This window comes from Peromyscus maniculatus, chromosome 8, assembly GCF_049852395.1.
Source record: "Peromyscus maniculatus bairdii isolate BWxNUB_F1_BW_parent chromosome 8, HU_Pman_BW_mat_3.1, whole genome shotgun sequence".
Lineage (NCBI taxonomy): Eukaryota > Metazoa > Chordata > Mammalia > Rodentia > Cricetidae > Peromyscus > Peromyscus maniculatus.
Window position 1 is genome coordinate 38550560 of NC_134859.1, and position 22751 is coordinate 38573310.

Below are 22751 nucleotides of genomic sequence, written 5' to 3' on the forward strand. Positions count from 1 at the left end.
TTGTTTTCAGGGAAGAAACTCCAGTCCTAAATCACCTGTAGGCAAGTGTGTGGGGGCATTATTTTGATTAAAGGTTGAATGGAAGGGCCCATCCTACTGGAAGTGGTGTCACCCCTGGGATAGTGGTTCTGGATGGTATAAGCAAGCAGCCCTAAACACATGCAAATAAGGGCAACATTAATTAAACTCTTAAAATTGTGTGTGTGTGCGTGTGTGTGCATATGGAACAAAAGTAAATACAGAAGAGCTGATACATTTCAAAAGGAGTGGCTGAAGGACAAGAGAGGAGTTGGAGGTTGGAGAAGATAGAAATGATGCAAATACAGTGTACTTGTATGTGAAATCTTCAAATTATGATATAAGAATACTAACTATAACTGTATCCAGATTAAGTTACATATATACTATTGATTCTCAGCTCCTACTATTTGTGTTAAGACCATCAGGGAAACATTCCTGGACCCTCCTTCCAACCAGTTATACCAGCTGGAGTTTAGAATCAATGGGCAAGAAAAAAAAGATCTGGTAGGGTGTCTTGGGTAAAGGAGCATGCTTCCATGTCTGACCACCTTAGTTCAGCTTCAGAACCCACATGGAAGGAGAGAACCAACTTCTGCATGCTGTCCCCCAACCACCTCGCACACTATAGCCACGCATAAAATAAATGGAGTAAAAAAAGTAGTAGAAAATAAGGTGAAAAACAAAGATGGAGCCTTTAGCTAAACACTACAGAACTGTTAGGTCCAATGATGACAGCTCCCACCCCATCCACCAAAGAAAAAGGAGGAGAAAAGAAATAAGCATTATAACTGATGACTTTTGAGGTAATGGTAAAACCCATGTTCTAGAGAATTAGATCATGTTACCCTTATAGAAATTAGAACTAGTTCTAGATCTGGTTCTTTTTAAACTGAGATTTTTATTTTTATTTTTGGGTACTGGTTCCTCTTTTAGTTAATTAGCTCCTGTGATGTATCTTTATTCTTAACATTTTTTTCTTTTAAATCAGTTTCTTGAAATAAGATGTAGTTAATAAAGTGTACCCTTCTAGTTCAAGAACATTCTGTTTGAAAAACCGAACAATATCAACTTCCCTCCAAATATGTAAACCAGTTGAACCTTACTCCCCAGTTCCTCTCTTTACCCTGGGTCTTATCCTGCTGTCACCCCAGGACCAAGTATCACACAAGTTAGGATCTTTGGCCGTACTTTGGAGACCACTGAAGTTACTCGAACCAGCCAGCCTTGCATTAGCCCTTCTTTCCTATGGAAGCCACATTAAAGGGCATGGCCACTTTTCTGTCTTACCTCCTAATTCACCCTAACACTTAATTTGCCAAGTGGGGAAAGTTGATATGTCTCTTTTTTGGGGGGAACTTTTGAGCACAAACTCTTTCCTTTATTATAATCATTTCTGTGTCTGTATCTTTATCTTAACTTTATTTAATTGAAACAAATTTCCAGTGTATTTTAAAACAGTATACAATGGGGTGTCAAAGATGGCTCATTCAGTAAATTGCTTGCCTCACAAATGTGAGGATTGAGTTCCATCCCCAGCACCCATGTGAAAACGTTTGTTATGGTGGTGCACTTGTATTCTCAGCACCAGGGAAGCAAAGACGGGCAGGTGGACCCCAGGGCTGGATGGCTAACCTAGTTGGTAATCTCCAGGCCAATGAGAGACCCATCTTAAAGAAGGTAAACAGCATTCCTGAGGATGACACTAAGATTGTCCTCTGGCTTCCAAATGCACACATCACGCATGCATTCATGCACACCAGCATGCACAAGTGCCCACATACACATGAACAAGCACACACATATATATTACAAAACAAAACAAATATGTAGCAACCACTGTAGTCATGACGCTATTGATTACATCCAAAGACCCCCATTATTCCTTTGTAGTTAATAACCACTTTTGATTTTCCCCCAAGAAAATCTCTGGTCTGCTTTCTCAATCACTTGCAGATTAATTTTACCTATTCTAAAATATCATGCAAATAGAATTTTGAATATTCTTTTTATGTTTTTCTTTTCCTTTCCTCTTAATATTTGTGAAAAATATAATCAATCTTTTTTTTGCCTTTCATATACAAAAATTAATTATTCCTATTCATCTAGCACCATTTTTTTGGAAAGATGTTATCTTTTACTATTTTTTAAGAGTTTTTAAAAACATCTCTCTTATATTGATACATTATAGTTTATAGGGAGTCTTCTGTGGGCTTTACAAAGGGAATAATTGGTAAAGTTGTCAAGTTATTCTATATTTGAAGATAGTACATGATTATGCACAATTTTAAAATGGAGAAATTGAGAAATTTTGACTCAGATAGAAAGCATTGTACATAAGATGTATAGTAAACAGGAATGCTTGCTTCAGGACTTAATCTTGTCTGTTAATAAACCTGAAAACTTTTAAATCCATCTGGTTCAGAGGCTCTAAAATAAGATCTTCAACCCCAAGGAACCTAGTATCTAATAGGTGAGATTCTGTGTATATTTTTAAAGAGTGCATAGTGCTTATAATCCTGGAGTGAATCACTGTGGACCTCTTACAAATTCTTCAGATGATCCTACCTGGACTTTTGGGCATGTGACTGTTTTGGTTTGCAGGTCTCTAAGGTGGTTTTGAGGCACCATTCTAGTAATAGTCGTGAATTATATTTGCCTGTTTGCACATTTGACTTCTCGGTGGTTCTATAAAACCATCTGTGTATGAGAAAAACAAAGTTAAGTGCATCTAAGGTCTTTACAAGTGATACATACAAGAAAATTCATAAAATTTTTTAAAAATTTTGAAATATGTCTATAAATAATACTTAGTTAATACTGAGTTGTCACTGACAGATTAGGAAAAGTAGTTGACTCAGGTAAAAGTTGTAAAATCAAATTGTGTTTTATATGGTAGTGAGAGAGTAATGGTTTCATTTATTTTGGAAGCAGGGGCTATGTGAATAATCACAGGGGCATGCTATGCTGCTCATTGGAGCATTGTTTAAAATTGTTTTCAGTTTAGTTTATTTCTATATTTATAATTAGGAGATGCATTAAATAAGTCATGTACCTAGAGTTTTGTGACTAGATTGTTTAAATAAGTTATACGTACATTAGAACATTTTATTATATATCCTGGTAGAAATTTCCACATGTACTGTTTTAAAGAAATTTCAGAGCAGTTTTTTAATGTGATCTTGCTTTTGTAAATGTGTACATGTTGACTTTATAATGCTTGTCCACCTAAAAGAAAGTCTAAAAATTATGCCGGGCGTTGGTGGCGCACGCCTTTAATCCCAGCACTCGGGAGGCAGAGCCAGGTGGATCTCTGTGAGTTCGAGGCCAGCCTGGGCTACCAAGTGAGCTCCAGGAAAGGCGCAAAGCTACACAGAGAAACCCTGTCTCAAAAAAAAAAAAAAAAAAAAGAAAGTCTAAAATTAAACACAACAGTGTTGTGAGAGGTTATATCAGGGAGATGTGGGGAGATGTGGGGTTTTTCACATCTTATATTTGTTCATTGCTTGTAATCTCCCAATAGTAAAGTCTCTTGCTTGTATAATCAAAAACAAAATATGTAAATACAGAAAATAAAACTTATTTAATACTAACAAAATTAGTGACAGAGTGACAATATTTTTTTTTTTTTTTTTTTTTTTTTGGTTTTTCGAGACAGGGTTTCTCTGCGTAGCTTTGCGCCTTTCCTGGAGCTCACTTGGTAGCCCAGGCTGGCCTCGAACTCACAGAGATCCGCCTGGCTCTGCCTCCCAAGTGCTGGGATTAAAGGCGTGCGCCACCACCGCCCGGCAAGTGACAATATTTTTAAAGAAAATTTGCCAATGTAACATGAAGTTTAGCTGATTTTTAGTAGAAAAACATTTAATTTTCTTCAGTTAAAATTTTATGTATTTTAGAAGAAAGTATCTAGCTAATGAATTTGTACTTAGTGCCAATTAACTATTACTCAGCTCAAGAAATAGAATATTGCCTTCCTTTCTAAAGTCCTAACTTACCATGAACCCACTGTCCTAACTTACAACACTGGGATAAAGTTTGCTTGACTTTGAGATTTGTACAGATGGATTCATACATGTACACTTCCTTGTCTGGCTTTTCCCCTTTCCTCCACATGGTATTTTAATTTATCTATATAGCTTATATAGTCTAGTTCATATGCTTTAGTTGATGTAGTACAATATTTCTCAGTGTCAGAGCTTTGGGCCTTTGGAAGCATAATTCTCCTTTGTAAACCTCTTTTTGTACATCTCAGGGTGTTGTTATTATCCCTGATGTCTTAGCCAGTTGTCAGAACCAGAAATGTCTTCCCACAAATGTCTCTTGGGCACACAGTAATTCAGTTTTCTGGTTTATGAATATATCACAATTTCTTTACCTACATGATTGTTGAAGAATATTTAGATTATTTTCAGTTTAGGGTTATAATTAATAATAGTGCTGTGAACATTTTTATATGAGTTTTAGGGAGAAGATACATGTTCATGTCTGGTGAAATATTTAGTTCAGATTGAATTTATAGATATATAATTTATAGGTATATGTCCAGGACTTTTTATCAGATTCTGCTAAATTATCACTAATGTTATTGTTGCTATTGTTTGAGACCAGTTCTTGCTGTGTAGTAATGACTGGCCTGAAATTCAATATCTAGATCAGGCTAGTTCCAAACCTGGGGAAGTCCCCTGCCTCTGTCCCCTGAGTACCTACCTGGCTTTTCTGCCATATTGTTTTACTAAGTGGTTGTGATAATTTTCATCCAGCCACATAGAGAGCTCAGTTTACTCCACACTCTCATAAGGCTTGAATTTGAATTCTAAGCTTTTAAAATTTGAGGTCTGTTTAGTTTTTCTCTTTTGTGTTCCTGCATATGTGATGCATAGGCAATGCCTTTTTCTGGGTAGATACAGGCATGAATTCTGGCCTCTGCTTTAATGTCTTGTGATCCTGTTGTCATATTGTTCAGCTCTGGCAGTTACATAATTTGTTACTGGTTTGGCCTTCTCTTTCCAGTGTCAGGAACAAAGATAGCTCATGAGCTTATAGAAAAGTCTGTGTTTTCATGATGTTGGTGAGATTCATACCTTGGCAAAACTGTCAGAGCCAAAAGCCAGTAACTAAAATTTCAGAGGTTTACTGGAATTCTTTTCAAGCTTTATCATTCAAATAATACCTGCTAATCATGTGGAATGTTTTTTTTTAACTTTTATATTGTGATTTTTACAGACATATGTTTGCATACCCCTTAAATGATAAACATGCTGAATGTAGACATGCCTTTCCCACTTACTAAGGCATATATTACTGTCACTGTTCATCCTTGTTAGGAGGTCATTATTAATTGGTTACTGATGAAAAAGATACATGAGTGCATATCTGTTTTGTGTATGTATATGTATGGATGAAATTCATGCAACATGAAGTTATCCACTGTAAAGTAAACAGTTCAGAGGCATTTGGTATATCCACAATGTTAGGTAACTGCCCTTTTATCTAGTTACAAAACATTCTTATTAGTCCAAAGTAAAACTCCTTGTGCATTTAGGAGTTAATGTTTTTCTCCCCCTCAAAGCACCCTGGCAACTACCAATCTCCATTCTCTCTCTGAATTTACCCATTTTGGATATTACAGATACATGACCTTTTATGTCTTGACTTCCCTTTGACTGACTTTATATTCAGTGTTCATCCATGTTGTAGCATGCATCAGTACTCTACTTCTATAGTTGAATGTTCTATTATGTTCTGTATAAGTCTGTATATACCCAGTTACTGGTAAATATTGGGATATAACTTTCTACCTCTGGTTTTTGTGACTAGTGCTGCTGTGAACATACATGTTCATGCTGTTATTAGAGTTGTGTGAATGTTGTACATGGCTAGATGCATGGAGTTACTAATTACCACCAGTGATGCAGAACAATTCTAGTGCCCTAAATAAATCTCTGACGCCACCTCTCATCTTTTAAATAGATCCCTTGTCTGCCTCTAGCTCTTGTAACTACTGGTCTCCTCTCTGGCTTCATAGCAGCGGACAATTTTAGGCAGTATTTTGTTTAGTGTGGAGCTTGAGTTTCCTTAAGTATTGCAGCAAATGTTTTAGAAGTTAATTTTCGGATTAGTGATAATGTTCTGGAAATCAGTTAGACATTTTTATATTTGAATATTTACTGAATTCAGGTTTTTTTTTTTAAATTGATTTTAAAAATATATCCAACTAAAATAAATTACTGGCATAAAATTCTACACTTAACTAAAAAGCAGAAATAACTAGCAATAATGCTATTCAAAGGCATTTTACAAGTCCAGTATGAAATTGATATGATTAACTAATTAAGTTGGATTTTTTTAATGAATTGTTTCTTACCCCTGTTTTGTTATATGTGTAGGAAATCCTTTGAGAGTTTACATTTTCTTTCTGCTAAAATCTTCAGTTGAATACCTGGTCATGTCTTCATGTGTTAACTTTAAAATTTCAGAGGAAAGATTGTTTAGTTTTCTGAAAACATAGCATGAACAATCAAACAACTGTTTGTAGGAAAACAGCCTCGTTGTCTTCTGGTACCAGTTGGTCTTACGTCGACTTGTCTGCTGTCTCCTATCTTATTTATAGTAGTTTGGAACTAGAAACACACACTAATGTTTCACTGAAGCTTAGCTATGCATTGGAATCTTTCTTACTTTTTTGTTTTGTTTGTTTTCTTTTGTTTTTTAACTTGGGCATGAGGTTCTGAGAAACTGGCAGGTTACATAGGTTGAACCCATTGTATGTAGTTCTTTAATACAGAAATCATATATCCTGCATATAAATGTCTTTGTTCTGATATTGATAATGTGTGTGTGTGTGTGTGTGTGTGTGTGTGTGTGTGTGTGTGTGTGTGTGATATCGTCAATTACAACTTAGTTGATGATAGTTTGTGATCCTCAGAGGTTACTGAGAGACAGCATGAAGAAACATTTATTCTTATCACATATTTGGCTTTATAAACTTCTAAGACGCCTTTCTCAAATTAAATGGCTGCTCCTTCAAATATTCCTGATGTATACTAAATATTCTAGGGCTCCAAGAAATTTGCTAGTGCTTAAATGATACTGACAATTTTAGTTGTGTACCCATTCTTGTCTTGGCATTTAGAAGCTGTCTAACTTTGCTTTTCTCCTTCAGCATGCAGAACTAAGTGTGTATGTGTGTGTGGGTGTGTGTGTGTGTGCTGTGTTTCTTTCTTTTTTAATTTATTTATTTTATGTGTAGGGTGTTTTTCCTGCATGTATGTCTGTGCATAGCATGTGTGCCTAGTGCCTGGGAAGGCCAGAAGGTGTCCGATACACTAGGGCTGAAGTTGCAGACAGTTGTTAGCTGTTAAGTGGGTGCTAGGAATTGAACCTGGTCATCTGGAAATCCAGTCAGTGCTCTTAACAACTGAGTCTTTCCATTCCGCAGGTATTTCATACCAAGAGAGTGACCTTTGTGATGCGTACAGAGTATTCTTTTTGTAGTAACAAAAAGCCTTGTGAATTTTCAAAAAAATCTTAACAAAACATATGGAAAAGTATAAAATGAATTAAATGAAAAGCTATAAGATGTATAATTTTCAAGTTAGTCTGCTTCAAAGTCTTACCCCTAAGACTTGCTTGGTGGTGTTACCACCAAGGAGACACCACATCTGGCATATTGCCTTTATGCAATTTGAAAAATGCAAGACTCTTTCGTTTCTAAGAATGCAAAGGAAGGAGGGGGCACTGTGGGAGCCAGGGGGTTTAGTGACATCACAGGAAGACCCGAAGGGTCAACTGACCTGGGTTTCTGGGAGCTCAGAGAAACTGGGCCAACAACCATGGAGCCTGTGTTGGGACTGACCTAGGCCCTCTGCATATGTGTGACAGTTGTGTGGCTTGGTCCTCCTGTGGGACTCCTGGCAGTGGGAACAGGGGCTGGCTCTGACTCTTTGGCTGGCTTTTGGGACTCTATTCCTCATGCTGGGTTGCCTTGTCTAGCCTAGCCTTGGTGCAGGGTTTAGTGCTTGGTCTTGCTGCAGCTTCATGTGCCATGTTGTGTTGATGTCCATGGGAGGCCTGCCCTTTTCTGGGTAGAAGTGGGGGAGTGGGGAGGGCAGGGGGCGTGGGGGAGTACTGGGAGGAGAAGAGTTGGGGGAGGCTGCAGATGGAATGTAGAATGCATAAATAAATTAAGAGGAAAATTTAAAGATAAAGAAAAAGAAGAGAAAAAAAAGAATGCAAAGGAATGGTAGATCAAAAGGGTTTTGCTTACTTTTACACTAAAATGATTTTGTTAGGTGTTTTACAGTTTTTACCTGAATGTAAACAATTATAACATGTATAGGAAAAAAGCATCATCCCAACACAATAATTACAACAACTAGGACAAAAACTGCATTACAGAAAAAAAAAAGAAAAATGAAATACTTTTTTAGATTTCTTAGAGCAGAATACATTTCATTGTTACATTTAAGAAATGGCTGTGAAGAATTGTGTTGGGATTTTGATGGGGATTGCATTGAATATGTAGATTGCTTTTGGTAAGATTGCCATTTTTACTATGTTAATACTACCTATCCACGAGGATGGGAGATTCTTCCATTTTCGGATGTCTTCTTCAATTTCTTTCTTTAGAGATTTAAAGTTCTTATCAAATAGGTCCTTCACTTGTTTAGTTAGTGTTATCCCAAGGTATTTTATATTATTTGTGGCTAATGTAAAGGGTGATGTTTCTCTGACTTCTTTCTCAGCCCTTTTATCATTTGTGTATAGGAGGGCTACTGATGTTTTTGAGTTCATCTTGTATCCTGTCGAAGGAGTTTATCAGCTGTAGGAGTTCCCTGGTAGAATTTTTGGGGTCATTTATGTATACTATCATATCATCTGCAAATTGTGAAAGTTTGACTTCTTTTCAATTCACATGTAATGTACTCACTCATAAGTGGATACTAGATATAAAGCGAAGAACAATCAGACTGCAACCCACCGAACCAGGGAGGCTACATAGCAGGGGGGACCCTAGGATGACTGTGGCTTTATAATAAGTTTTGGTTTTACTCAATTACTGGGCAAACATTTCACTATTAGGATAAGAATTTGTACTGTATCAAGCTGATAATAGAAAAATAAATTAAAAAGAAGAAATGGCTATGGTTATTACACTTTACAGTTTAGTAACATGCATTTGAAGTTGAAGAATTTAGTATGAACTAGTGATACGGAGAAGGAAAATGAGAGACTGGTGGAAAGAAAGCTAATCTGGAAGACAAACTGAACTAGCACACCTGAAAAGGAGAAGACCTTTTTGTTTGTTTGTTGAGTTAGCATCTGTTTGTAGAGCCTTGGTTGACCTGGACCTGGTAGACCAGGAACTCACTGAGATTCTCCTGCCTCTGCCTCCCAGTGCTGGGGTTAAAGGCCTGTGTACCACAGGTTGGTGAGAATATCTTTAGAAAAAAAAATTAAGCATCTATTTTAATTACCTGTGAAGACAGCAGGAAATCTTCTGTTTAAAGCAAATTTGGTGTTTATTCAGAAGAGGTTTTAACATAGATTTAAATGCCAATGGTGCTGAGAAAGGATGGAGGGGGAGGGAGAGTTGGAGGAGGGGGAGGGGAGAAGTTGGTGTGGGAGAGCATGAGAGGGGAAGGGGAAGACATACATACAGATAGGAAATTTTTTTGAATTTATTTTTCTTTTTACTAGCTTAAATTTCCAAGATACCATTAAGAATCAGTATTGGGCCGAAGGTATATATGGATTAGTGGTAGGGCACTTGCCTATCATGTTTAAGGAACTCTGAGATTAATTCTCAGTACCATAAAATTAGCCAATTAAAAAAAGTAGGCTTTTTTGTGACCATCCCAAATCATTAGTCTTCCTTCACTATCTCATTTCCCTAACATGTCTCATAACACTCTCTTGGCCCTTGGCTAGACACACATTTTTTTGTGTGTGGAATTTTTGTTAACAGAAAATGTCATTCTTAATTAGTTTCCCTATGAAATATCTCTTTGGCATCCTGGTAAACCCATACTGTTTCTCAGATAAAAACATTTATAAATTTAATTGGCTCCAAAGCTACAACAGAAACCCTGTCTCAAAAAAACCACACACACACACACACACACACACACACACAGAGAGAGAGAGAGAGAGAGAGAGAGAGAGAGAGAGAGAGACACCCTTCTGTGTTGTGGAAGAACATGCTGATAAATGTTAAAACATAACCCTACTGAAAAACTATGTTTGTAAAGCAAGCTAAAAATGTTTCTTTTGTGAACTAGCCAAATAATTTAACATGATGGTTTTATTGAAGTTTATAATTCCAAAGGCAGGTTTGTTTGCTTGCTTGCTTCCCTTTCTCCCTCTTTCCATACTTCCCTCTGGAAGAGTAGCCAAACTGAGCTAAAGCTTCATAAATGGTAAGTAAGTAAGTGGCTTACTCTGAGCTACCTCTGAGCTACATTTCTACAAAGTCAGTATTTTCTGCTAGACTTGTCTTCTTAAATGCAGTTTAAGTGTTGAGATTAATGAGCTGGTTTTACATACTGACCATGGTGGTGCTGTGATTAATGAGGCTTATTTTCCATTTGCTGGTCAGCAATATAGATAGCTTCTAAGATTTTGTGTATGGGCACACAGAAATTGAGAAAGAACCTTTTTCGTTTTCTTGTTTACAAAGTAAACCTAAATTCCTTAGGAGTGAACTATTGAAGAGCTGTGTTATAGCTATGGTTACCTGATCCCTGTGCTCAGGATAGCTCTTACTTAGTCAAAGCACTATGCATAAAGTGACCCCTAGAAAGTTCAGTGTTATGAGTGAGGCATGATCCCCAGGTGGTGGCACTATTTTGAGAGATATTGAAGGGTTGAGGTGGGACCTAGCTAGAGCACACAGGCACTGTGGTATCTTCTTCTCCCTCACCCTGTTGTTGTTTATTGGTCTTTGGTCTTTTAGGGGGCCCGCCACCCAGCTCCCAAATAAATCACACATGGAGGCTTATTCTTAATTATAAATGCCCAGCCCTAGCTTGGCTTAGTTTCTAGCCAGCTTTTCTTAACTTTAGATTATCCCATCTACCTTTTGCCTCTGGGCTTTTCCTGTTCTCTTACTTCTGTAAATCTTACTCTTTCTTCGTGGCTTGCTGTGTGGCTGTGTGGCTGGCCCCTGATGTCCTCCTCCTTCTCTGGCTCCTAAGTCTTAGATCTCCCCCCAGTTTTCTCCTTCTATATTTACTCTCTACCTGCCAGCCCCACCTATCCTTTCTCCTGTCTTGCTATTGGCCATTCAGCTCTTTATTAGACCATCAGGTGTTTTAGACAGGCACAGTAACCCAGCTTCACAGAGTTAAAGAAATGCAATATGAACAAAAGAAACACACCTTAAAATATTATTCTATTACATCACTCTTTTCCCCTTCCCCCTTTCCTTTTCTCCCCTCCCTTTTTCACTCTCCTTTACCTTTTTGCTCTTTCCTTCCCCTTCTTTTTCTTCCCTTTTTCTGTCTCCCTCATCTTCTTCCCCCTCTCTTCTCTCCTTTTTTACTTACACTGTCTCCTGCTTTTCATTTTCCTGATTTCATGAAGTGAAGAACTACCTCCTCCACTCTTGCACAAAAATTAGCAGAAGTGCCTTAAAAACACTAAACATGGTAGGTGGTCTCGGTCTGTAAAAGCTGCCAGGTAGGGCTTAGTTTACAAGAATAATATTTAGATTGATTTTCACTTTGTCATACACTTTGTAGTAGAAGAGAGAAAGTACCAAGTTACTTTTGTGAAATCCTACTCTTAAGTGAAACAAAAAAGTGGTATGTTACTTGCAAACCTGTAGAAATGAAGCCTTTTATAAAATAGGTTTTGTCATCGGCATGGAACTCTTTAAAGACTCGCAGTGCCCCATGGTCCTGTTGCTAGGATTACACCTTTTTTTATTGCAGCACGGAGAGGCTTTTGAGTTAAATTCATTCTTATGTCACCTGACAGTCTTGTGGTTTTAGATGAGTATGGTTCATTGCTATTATTAACCTGGCTTGGCAGTTGTACATAACTGGAGTTTTTAGGGATTTTGCAAAGTGGAACTGCTTAAGAGAAATAGAATGCCAGTAATGTACAGCTTAATTCATGATGCTATTTTAAAATATGTTAACACAAAATCACCTTATATCTAGTTATAAACTTGGTAATACATTTGCTTTAAAATGCATGAAGAGTAAAATTTAAATGCTAAGTTATTAGATGACTTCTTATTACTAAAATATTATGAAAAGTTGTGGTAGTAATTTTTATTATTTGAAGATTTTATTTTTTTATTTTGTTGGAGATGAGGCCTTATTATATATAGTCCTGGTGAGCCTGGAACTGACCATGTAGCTCAGGCTGGCCTCTAATTCTTAATCCTCTCATGTTCACTTCAGCAGCACATACTAAAATTGGAAAGATATGGAGAAAAAATTAGTGAGGCCCCTGCACAAGGATGACATGCCAATTTATGAAGCATTTCATATGTTTTCTTATTGACTGGCTATCACTATAGTCAGAGGTAAAAATGTGGGATCCATATTCTCTTCTGTTGTATTCTGATAAACAAAGCTATTCAGTGTGTGAGAAACAGATGAACTAAACTGATTAGAGTTATGCTGGTGAAGTTTCTGTTTTATTTACAGTTGGTAACCAAGAGTATTGATATTCTTTAGAGAGGCAGGCCCAAATAATGGGTTAAGTATTTAGGATTCAAAATTTAACTCTGTAAATGCTTCCCTCCACTCCCCTCCCCCACTTGGTGGGATTGGTTACATGTTTCATTTGATTAATGCATTATTTTTATAGTACCTAAGAGTAAAGATATTTAAAAATTTTGGTGATGATGGAGAATTTTGTTAATTCCTGATATTGACCTAATTGAAGTTGGTAAATGTGTTTTATATACTAACAGTTTTCTAATTTAAATCATTGTTTAAAAAAAATTCTTAATCCTCTTAGCTCAGCCTCCTAATAGCTGAGATTATAGGCATGTGCTTTCTGAACTTGAATTCTTGAGAATGTTTTAGACAGGTGTATCTAAAATATGTAATTTGTAAACATTATAAATTAGTTCTAGGTGCATGAGTGTCTTAATGTCTGTAGGCATTAGTTTTGATATCTCTGTGGTCTAGGAATTGGATTGTCATGTACTTTATTTGTTCAGCCTATCGTAGAATCTGACAGTGATAGATAATCGGGCTAACCACTGCTTCTTTGCTAAAGAATTTAGGATATCTGACCATTAGTGGGACCAAAAATATTTCTTTTTAAAAAGTCTTTGTCAACAGTAAACAGGAACCAGGACTATGAAAAGACTTAAAAAAATACAGAGAAGGAAAGGATCATTAAGCTACAGTCTCAGAAAAGTATTTGATTTCTAATACTTACTTGGAAAAATAAAAAATTTTTATGCAATTGGCTTTCTTAACAAGGTGCATGGGCTAGAAGATAAACAAATCTTGGCCAGCCAAATCTGCTTTTCATGAGACTTTCTTGTTCTGATTCTGAATTTCATATCCTTAGTCTTATTATTTTCATATTAACAAATTAACATCCTCTTTGGGGATGTTATTTATTTTATACTATGTTCTAGAATATTTTAAGTATAATTTTTTGTTTGTTTTTATTTTTTGTTTTTTTTTTTTTTATTTTTCAGACAAGGTTTCTCTGTGTAGCTCTGGCTGTCCTGGATCTTGCTCTGTAGACCAGGCTGACCTCAAACTCACAGAGAGCCACCTGGCTCTGCCTCCCAAGTGCTGGGCTAAATCAGATATCTTTTTGACATAATTTTTAAGTGAGTTTTTTGTATCTACTACAGATTTCAGAATTTACACCAACTTCCAGGACAGTGAAGAGGATTGGGTGCAGCAGTGATGGTGTGTGGTCAATCTGAGGAAACCACTGACATTTAACATTCTTTACTTAAAGCAGGGCCATTCTGGCCACATTTCCTCAGATAGTGAAGTATAGATCACTCCTTTCTTGCTGTCACTTTTATTATCATTTAAAAATCAGGTCTCTGCCTGGGCTCAGTATGCTGGGCTCTGCTGGCTTCCTATGGGAGACCTTGGTTTGGGGGATATGGGAATATGGAGTGGCTTGGGACGAGGGCCAGGGGGACGAGGGGGGATCTGTGGATGGTGTGTGGAGTGAGTGGAACATTTCTTAGTAAAGAAAAATGAAAAAAAAATCAGGTCTCATTTTGTAGCACAGGATGACCTCAAACTTGTGATTCAGCTGGGTCTTCAGTCTAATTGTACCTTTGCTAGGGTTAGCACTTTCCCCTATTGTGGTCATTTTTATTAGACTTTTGTATCTTAAGTCCTATACCCTAGTTCAGGCCACCCAACTCTATATGCTTCTGAAAATGTATACTTTTCAGATTAAACAAATGATCAAATTTAAATAATTATTTCATTCCTTCAACCCTGCACGTCCATCTGTAGTAATTTTCATTTGTAGGTCAGTTTTTCCTTGACCTCATTAAATATATTCTACAGTTCATCAGGGACCTTCTTGGTAGTATGCTCTGTTCTAACTTTTCTGGAACATTGATTTGCCAGTTTTCTCTAGCTACATTTAAATTCTTTTTCTATTCCTTCCCTTAATTTTAGAAATATAAACATTAAATATATTTGTTAAAAATGTTTGTATAAACATTTCATAACTGCATGCCTTTATCTTTTAAGAGAAAAGCCTTATAAGCTCACCTCTTCTGGCTGTCTAAGGTGACCATTGGTCTTGGTTCAAGATAATCCCAGTTTCTCCTGACTATGTAGGTTGCCTTTTAATTCAAAACCATGCAGTTTACATGGGCAGTTATATCACCCCCAGTTTCTGTGTCATCCTCTTTGACAGGGAAGTACTTAGAATCTTAAATCTTGATTCTTTTCTTCTCAGTCCCTCTGTCTGTTGTTATTTAACTCTCCCCTCTTTCCTCTGATGCTGTTCTAGTGAGAGAACCAAGCCCAGCAAATGGCTGAACCGCCAGATGGCCAACTTAGTATTTATGAAGCTTCGCTTTCCTGCAGCGTTTGGTTCTGTGCACTGCTGCTTTCCTCATCTTCCTTGACTTTCGTAAGCACTGCATTGTGAGTTTTTTCTTCCTCTCTGGTGGTGTGTCTCTACTGATCCTCCTCTCCACTCCCTTCTTAGCACTTTGACTATTATGCCTTCGTTTCTTCTCCTAGCCTCATATTCTCATGATTTTCCAAATTTAGGCTCCATTGTTTCATCTGTATTCTTGCAGTTTTCTGCTACCCCTTCAGGATCCCCTTTCCTTTTCACCCATTTATCTTTCAAAATCCTTTACTTTGTCTCTTCCTGAGTCAAATTCAACCACCCTGAAAGCTTCTAGAGAAAAAAAAATCACCTGTGCAGTTTGTGGCCAATCATATTCTCATGATTGTTAACCATGTGTAGGATTACAGTGTTGCTCAGAAGTCTTACTGTTCCTGGTCAACATAATTTCTTCCCAGCAAGTGCCATACTCCTTTCTACTGGCCTCTTTTTCTAGTCTAATGCAAGAGTTACTTTTTGTTTTGAACTTGATCCTAGGCAAAGGCTGAGAAGGCAGTTCTTGAGTTAATTCTTTAAACAGTATTCACTCCACCACTTCCTCAAAGACCTGTAATTTCCTCTCCACCTCAAACTGCATTGGAGTGTAAACATGTTCACATATTTCCTTTCTTAGTGACAAAACACCCATTGCTCTTAATTCTCAACTCCTTTCTTTTCTTGACAGTTGCCGTTTTTTCTTTAGTCTTGTGCAATCTGACTTCTGTTCTCCTTACTCCTTAGAACTTTCCTTGCCGTGATTACCAGTGATGATTCCAAAGCTGCTGAATGCTTTTTAGTTGCTGCCATTGTACTTTCTGTGGGTTCCGTGAAGCCACTTCTTGATTTTCAACCTCTGTTGGTCTGTTCTGTCGTAATTTTAGAGTAGAGTCCCGTGTAATATAAGCTGGTGTTGTCTTAAGGATGGATATCTGCTTTAGCTTGATGTGCAGGGTCAGACTTCTATCAGTTTCCAACAGAGACATTCATCTTTAAATTGTGACAATGTACAAATAAAGGTCTGGTGTTTCCCCCTCCCCCAAATATGTATTGTGAAGTGAAAAATGCGCTTCAGCGTTGTCTTGATGAGACATAGTAACTGCCCTGATCAACCTGGTATGTCCCTTCCTGTTGTACTTTCATGTTTCCTTGCTCTCTGAGGTAACCACTCTCCAAACTTGGGGGCTGTCAGCTTCCCTCCTTCTCCCTCCCCTCTTTCCCGTCCACTTCTCCCCAACTCCATAATTGAGCACACGGAAAGAGGGTAGCAGGCTGGGCGGTGACTAGAGTCTTACCTGCAGTTCACTTTTCTTTCTTTTTGTAGAATTTTAGATAGTAGCTATTCTCAGACTGAATATTGCCAGGTTCTAACTTTTATTTAAATAAAAATGCAGTAGCTTTTTGTGTGCCTGTTTTACTCACAATATATCCCTGTTTTGACCTACAACAAAACTACTTCTATTTTTATACTTCTGTGTTGCAGAAAAACAACTTAAAAATTAGTTAACCTTATGTCATCTCTCTATGGGATCAGCATATTTTTATTAGTAATTTGTGCTTACATATATTTAGTAAGTTAATCCTTTATGTAAATTGACTCTATCTTATATGTTGATAGTAGCCAATTTTTAAAATTTTTTGTGTTTTTATTTTTAATCTAAAAATCATACCTATGTAACTTTTGAACCAAATAGTGTAAAGATCAGGTGTATGTTCTTCAGTAATAATACAGCTTCTGAGTCCATCAGATAAGACTTTTAGTTATAAGAATATATGTGGAGTATTTATTAAGGTAACTAAAGTGGATCCTTGTTTTTTGTTTTTTTTTTTTCCAAGTTGGCCTTTGCCAGAGTTTGACCCAAGCCAGATTCGACTGATCGTATATCAAGACTGTGAAAGACGAGGGAGAAATGTATTGTTTGACTCTAGTGTTAAGAGAAAAAATGAGGACACATCAGTATCGGTGAGTGTTGTTCTTATCTCGGGTATTTTAATAATTCAAGAAAGAATTAATATAATTTCAACTATGGTCACTTTGTTAATACAAAACATCTCTAGCCTGTTTAAAATTCAGAGTCCTAATTTTGAGATTTTTTTTTCCCTTTTATTGAAAATAAACTTTTTTCCCCTCCTATATCCTGATTACAGTTTCCCTTCCCTCTGCTCTTTCCAGTTCCTACTCACTTCCCTTTCCATCCAGATGTAACCCCTTTCTGTCTCTCATTAGAAGAGAACAAGGCACAAGAAACAGATAAAGATGCAGAGACCCACTTAATCACACACTCAGAAATTCCCTAAAAACATTAAATAGTAGCTATAATATAATATATACGCAAAGGACCTGTAGGGTAGGGAGGGATATATATATATATATATATATATATATATATATATATATATATATAAATAAGAAATAAGATTTTTTTTTTTAAGCCATGACAAGACATTATGAGACGAGGAACCTCTAAAGATGCCATCTACTGCTGGATATGCAGCAGCCTATCCTTTTTTTTTTTTTTTTGGTTTTTCGAGACAGAGTTTCTCTGTGTAGCTTTGCACCTTTCCCTGGAACTCACTTGGTAGCCCAGGCTGGCCTCGAACTCACAGAGATCTGCCTGCCTCTGCCTCCCGAGTGCTGGGATTAAAGGCGTGCGCCACCACCGCCTGGCAGCAGCCTATCCTTAATAGTAGTTAGTTTCCCCAGTGAGACTGCCTTAGAGAAAATTAAATTTTCATTTGTAAGTGGTTATCAATTGGAGATAGCTTCTGGATTAAGGATGGGGGCATTCCTATTTCTCCTTTCAACTTTAAGACCCCATCTGGTCTTAAAGACCAGACAGACCCCTACAGACCATACAGACCCGGTGCATGTTGCCTCAGTTTCTATGAGTTCATATTGTGTTAATACTGTTGATTTAGAGTGCTTTGTTTATTTTTTTTTTCTTGGTGTCCTCCATCCCCTCTGGTTTTTTTTTTATCTTTCTGCCTCCTCTTCTGCAGGGTCCCCTGGGCTCTGAGGGAAGGCTTTGATGGAGATATCATTTTATGGCTTAGTGTTCCAAGGTCTCTAACTCACTGTGTGTCTGGCTGTAGGTCTCTGTATTTGTTCCCATCTGCTGCAGGAGGAAGGTTCTCTGATAATGGCTGAGCAAGGCACTGGTCTATGAGTACAGCAGAATGTCATTTGGAGTCATTTTATTGCTGCATTCTTTTAGAAGAAGGATAGTATTTGGTTTTACCCTAGGTCCCTGGGCTATCTAATCTCAGGTTCTTTGTCATCCAAGCAGTGTTAGGTATGGATAGTACGAAAACCTAATACAGCAGAAGTTTCCTAAAATATGTACATATATAATGGAGGAGACAGATCCAACTGGATATCTCTTGTCACTAAATGAAGCTTCCATTACTGGTAATAGGTTACATTTAATTGAATTGTTTGCCAAAGGGGTCTCTTAAGAACCCCCAAACAACCAAGACTATAGGTTACTCTCCACAAACTGATGGCAAGGCCCTATTGCTGAAGATAACACCTACACAACTTATTGAACCTGGAGAAGTTGTGCTGGTGCCTGCATAGAGCCTTCACCCTTATGTGCTAGCATCTTTGTTACAGGAAGGTACTCTGCAAGCTACCAAAGGAGAAATGTAAACACCAACCCTTGGATCTACAGTGATGCCCTGTTTGCAAGATATGCTAGAGCAATGTTGGGGCAAAGCTTGTGGGATTAACCAACAAATAACTGATTTGATTTATGGTCTACTCCATGAGTTTTTGTTTGTTTGCTTGTTTGTTTTTTTTAAGACAACACTTGAATTACTTGTTATCAATCTAACCAGAAACTGTTTTTGTTTGACATTTATTCCCTTATACCTGTGGGTCACATCCCCTTTGAAAGTCAAACAACCCTTTCACAGGAGTCACCTAAGGCCATTGGAAAACACAAATATTTACCTTACAATTCATAACAGAAAAATTACAGTTATGAAGTAGCAACAAAAAAAATGATTTTTATGGTTGGGGGTCACCACAACATGAAGAATTGTATTAAAGGCTCTCAACATTAGGAACATTGAGAACCACTGCCTTATATGATGATGTTGTTAAATATGACCTAGGAACTACTGGGAGTCTTATTGAGAATCTGGTTAGACCTCTGATTGTACAATCAGGGAAAGTGAGACCTAGAGAACGGAAAATATTTATCTGATGGTATAAAGCAGATTAAGTCTGCAGTCCTAATAACATGCTTTCCCCTACTCTAAAGTGGAGGCAAGAACCTGTATCTATTCTTTAAATCTTCAACACTGTATTTTGAAACATTGTTATTAGTTTAGCAACAATAAGAAAGACATTTATTTGGTTGGCCAAGAGAGCCTAGTGTAGTGTTGGCTACTGCCATTACATCTTAAGACAAAGACAAAGTGCCCTGGGCCTAAAATGGGTTTCTCCCTCTTTTTAGGTTGCCACTTTCTACCAACATTCCAATAATCAACTGAAAACAAAATACTTTGGAGAAAAAAATTTTTTCTATCAGTTGAATTTTTTATTGAGATTTTTTTTTTTAAAGAATTGGGTTCATTTGAGATTTTTGACTTCTGAAAAAAACATGAATATGTCTGTCCTGGTCTGTTAGGTTATTCACAAATGTGTCTTTAGCATCTGCCACAATAATAGGTGTTCATCTTTTTTGATTGCTAGGTTTTACTATATTGCACCTAATTATTAAGAATTTTCAGAGCGGTGGTGGTGCACGCCTTTAATCCCAGCACTTGGGAGGCAGAAGCAGGTAGATCTCTGTGAGTTCAAGGCCAGCCTGGTCTACAGAGCGAGTTCCAGGAAAGGCGCAAAACTACACAGAGAAACCCTGTCTCGAAAAAAAAAAAAGAAAGAAAGAAAGAAAGAAAGAAAGAAAGAAAGAAAGAAAGAAAGAAAGAAAGAAAGAAGGAAGGAAGAAAGGAAGAAAGAAAGAAAAAGAAATGTAGTTGAAAAAATGTGAGAACATGCCATTTATCCTAAAAAAAAAAAAAAGTTTTCAACCTTTTAGAGATTGTGCTTTGTGTAAATTGTTTATCCCCTTTCTCACACTTTGTAATCTGATGAAAAAAGCATCTATACAAGTTAACCAAGGGTTTATAAAATACTAAATACTTGGAAATTTAGCAGCCTGTGCCCTCTTCATTTCTACATGTAGCCTATTAGGGCAGGTAGATAATGAAAAAATAAATCTACACATAATTCTAAATTGTGAAAGTACTGTGAAGAAAGCTTACAGGATACTTAATAAGATGCCAAAAGTAAGGAACTAAGTTTCCATCAATTTGAGTGATAGTCTCCTTTACTGAAAAAGTAAAATAAAAGCAGAAATGTGAAGAAATAACAGTAACAGCTGATGAAAAGTCTGCAGGGTGATTTTAGAGCTTGGCAAATTGGAAAATTAAAAAAAAAAAAACCACCTTGGCTGGAATGATAGCAAATAATATGCAAAGTAGTTGGAGGTGAAGGTTGAATAGAGATGAGGCAGGTAGTATTCAGGGCCTTAACGAGTTTCAGCGTTAGATGTTTAGATCATATCCTAAGTATAGAGGGAAATCACTGAAGATATCAAACTTGAATTTCAAAAAGTCACCTTGTCTGCTTTATGAAATGTAGTTGGATATGATGATGGGAAAAGTGTTTGATAAATCTACCATTTTAGTTTGAATAGTGTAAGAGGTAAGATACCTCAAAGTCATAGAAATAGAGATGCTCAAGACTTTTGAAATCTAAAAACAACTATAAATATAATCATGGGCACTTCTTTGTATTTAGGCTACCATAAAGCTTAACAAAAATTTGCTAAGTTTGACAGATTAGCTAACATGAACAATACTCTTGCTTTTTTTAGCCCAACATTTACTGAAATTTTCTTTCTGGCACCTTTATCTTGATTAATGTTGCTCATTGTGCATTTCATTTATTCTGCATCCTTTTTTTTTTCCACCTTAATTTGTTCTATATGTCTTGATTTATACTGTTTTCCAAATCTCTTGCCCATCTTTTCTGGATTGATGCTTCATTATTCTCTCCTGCTCATGTCTTTTTCTGTGACCTTTTTCTTTGCCTACACATATATTGATAAAGAGTCACTATCTAACATCAAGAAAATTTTAAAAATTTTGTTACATTTTATTCTATTGTGTGTGGAAGTCTGATGACAAGTTTCAGGAGTCACCCCTCCCACCATGTGGATTCTGGGGATGAACAGCAGGCACTTATACCAACTGAGCCATCTTGTTTGACCATAACAAAATAATGTTTAACTTTCTCTGTGTGTGTCTTTATTCAGACAGAATAACAAAACAGTACAGACTGGAAGGTCAGGATGGAGTGCTGGCATGTTGGGTTTTTGTCAGGTTCTCTTCCAGATTACAGACTGTTGATTTCTTGTAACCTCACATGTAGAAAAGAGGGTAAGAGCACTCTGAAATTGTTTCTGTATGGGTGCTGTTCCCATTATGAGATGCTCCCCCCTTATGACCAAAGAACATTCCAAAGTCCAGACCTCCTAATACCATACCATCAGGGATTCATATTTTAACACCAATTTTGGGGAGACATGGTGTTTATACCTCCCATTCCTTCTCTGTATCTGTTCCTTCTTTATTGTTTCTCAGTGTCTGCTAGTGTCTCTTTCTTTCTCTGTTATGCTGTCCTTGGCGTCTGTTTTTCGTGTTTCTCTCTATCTCTTCTTACTCTTTCCTGGTGATTTTTCCATGGAGTATCCTGGTCTCTTCTTTTTCATAATAGTATGTCTGTTGGCTTTATTCCTTCAATGCTATGCACTTGCTACTCAACCTTATCCCCCTCAATATCCTGTATCTCCCTCCCACTCCCACTGATTCCCATCTGTGTTAGTTAGGGTTTCTAGTCTGTGAAGAGACACCATAGCTAAGGCAACTCTTACAAAGGAAAACATTTAATCAGAGTGGCTTGCTTATAGTTCAAAGGTTTAGTCCATTATCATCATGGCAGGAAGCAAGGCAGCATGCAGGCAGACATGCTGCTAGAGAAGGAACTCAGAGTTCTTACATCTTGACTCGCAGGCAACATAAAGTAGTCTGAACTAGGCATAGCTTGAGCATAGGACAACTCAAAGCCCACCCTCTCAATGACATACTTCCTCCAACAAAGCCACACCTCCTAATAGTGCCACTCCCTATGAGCTTATAGGGGCCAATTACATTTAAACTACTACACTATCCTCTTCCCAGTTACTCTCCCTACTTTTTATCATTTTTGTTTTTGTGACCTGATGAATTTCATTAAGGTTGCTTATAAGAGCATGGATTAGAGGTTATTTATAGGAGCATACGTACCTTACCAGCAACTATACTACTGAAAAAAAAAAATGTCTCGGTCCTCCAGAGGCAGAGACAGGCAGATCTCTGTGAGTTCAAGGCCAGTGTGTTATTTAGAGTGAGTTCCAGGACAGCCAGGGCAACAAAGAGAAACCCTGTCTTGAAAAACAAACAAAAATCTCTCCTTCCACCACCATTAAGTGCCTAAAGGTCTTCAGGGATGAGTAGGACCTTATAGGTCCCTCTCCAGCCTATGACAAGATGTTGACAGGTCTAGTCTTGTACAAATAATTACAGCAGCTATGAGTTTAAGAATGCTGTGG

At 37.2% G+C, this 22751-nt stretch overlaps 1 protein-coding gene and 1 non-coding gene across 3 annotated transcripts in view; both read left to right on the forward strand.

Annotated features, from left to right (window-relative positions):
- Window positions 1-22751, forward strand: part of Fnip1 (folliculin interacting protein 1) — an 88278-nt gene that overhangs the window by 14846 nt on the left and 50681 nt on the right. For both annotated transcript variants that reach the window (XM_006984860.4, XM_006984861.4), the window contains exon 2: window positions 16927-17053. In XM_006984860.4, coding sequence (XP_006984922.1) covers window positions 16927-17053 — 127 coding nt within the window. The remainder of the gene's footprint in view (window positions 1-16926; window positions 17054-22751) is intronic.
- Window positions 12418-12522, forward strand: LOC121831865 (U6 spliceosomal RNA). The gene has a single exon (XR_006075467.1). It is a non-coding gene; the product is annotated as a U6 spliceosomal RNA (small nuclear RNA).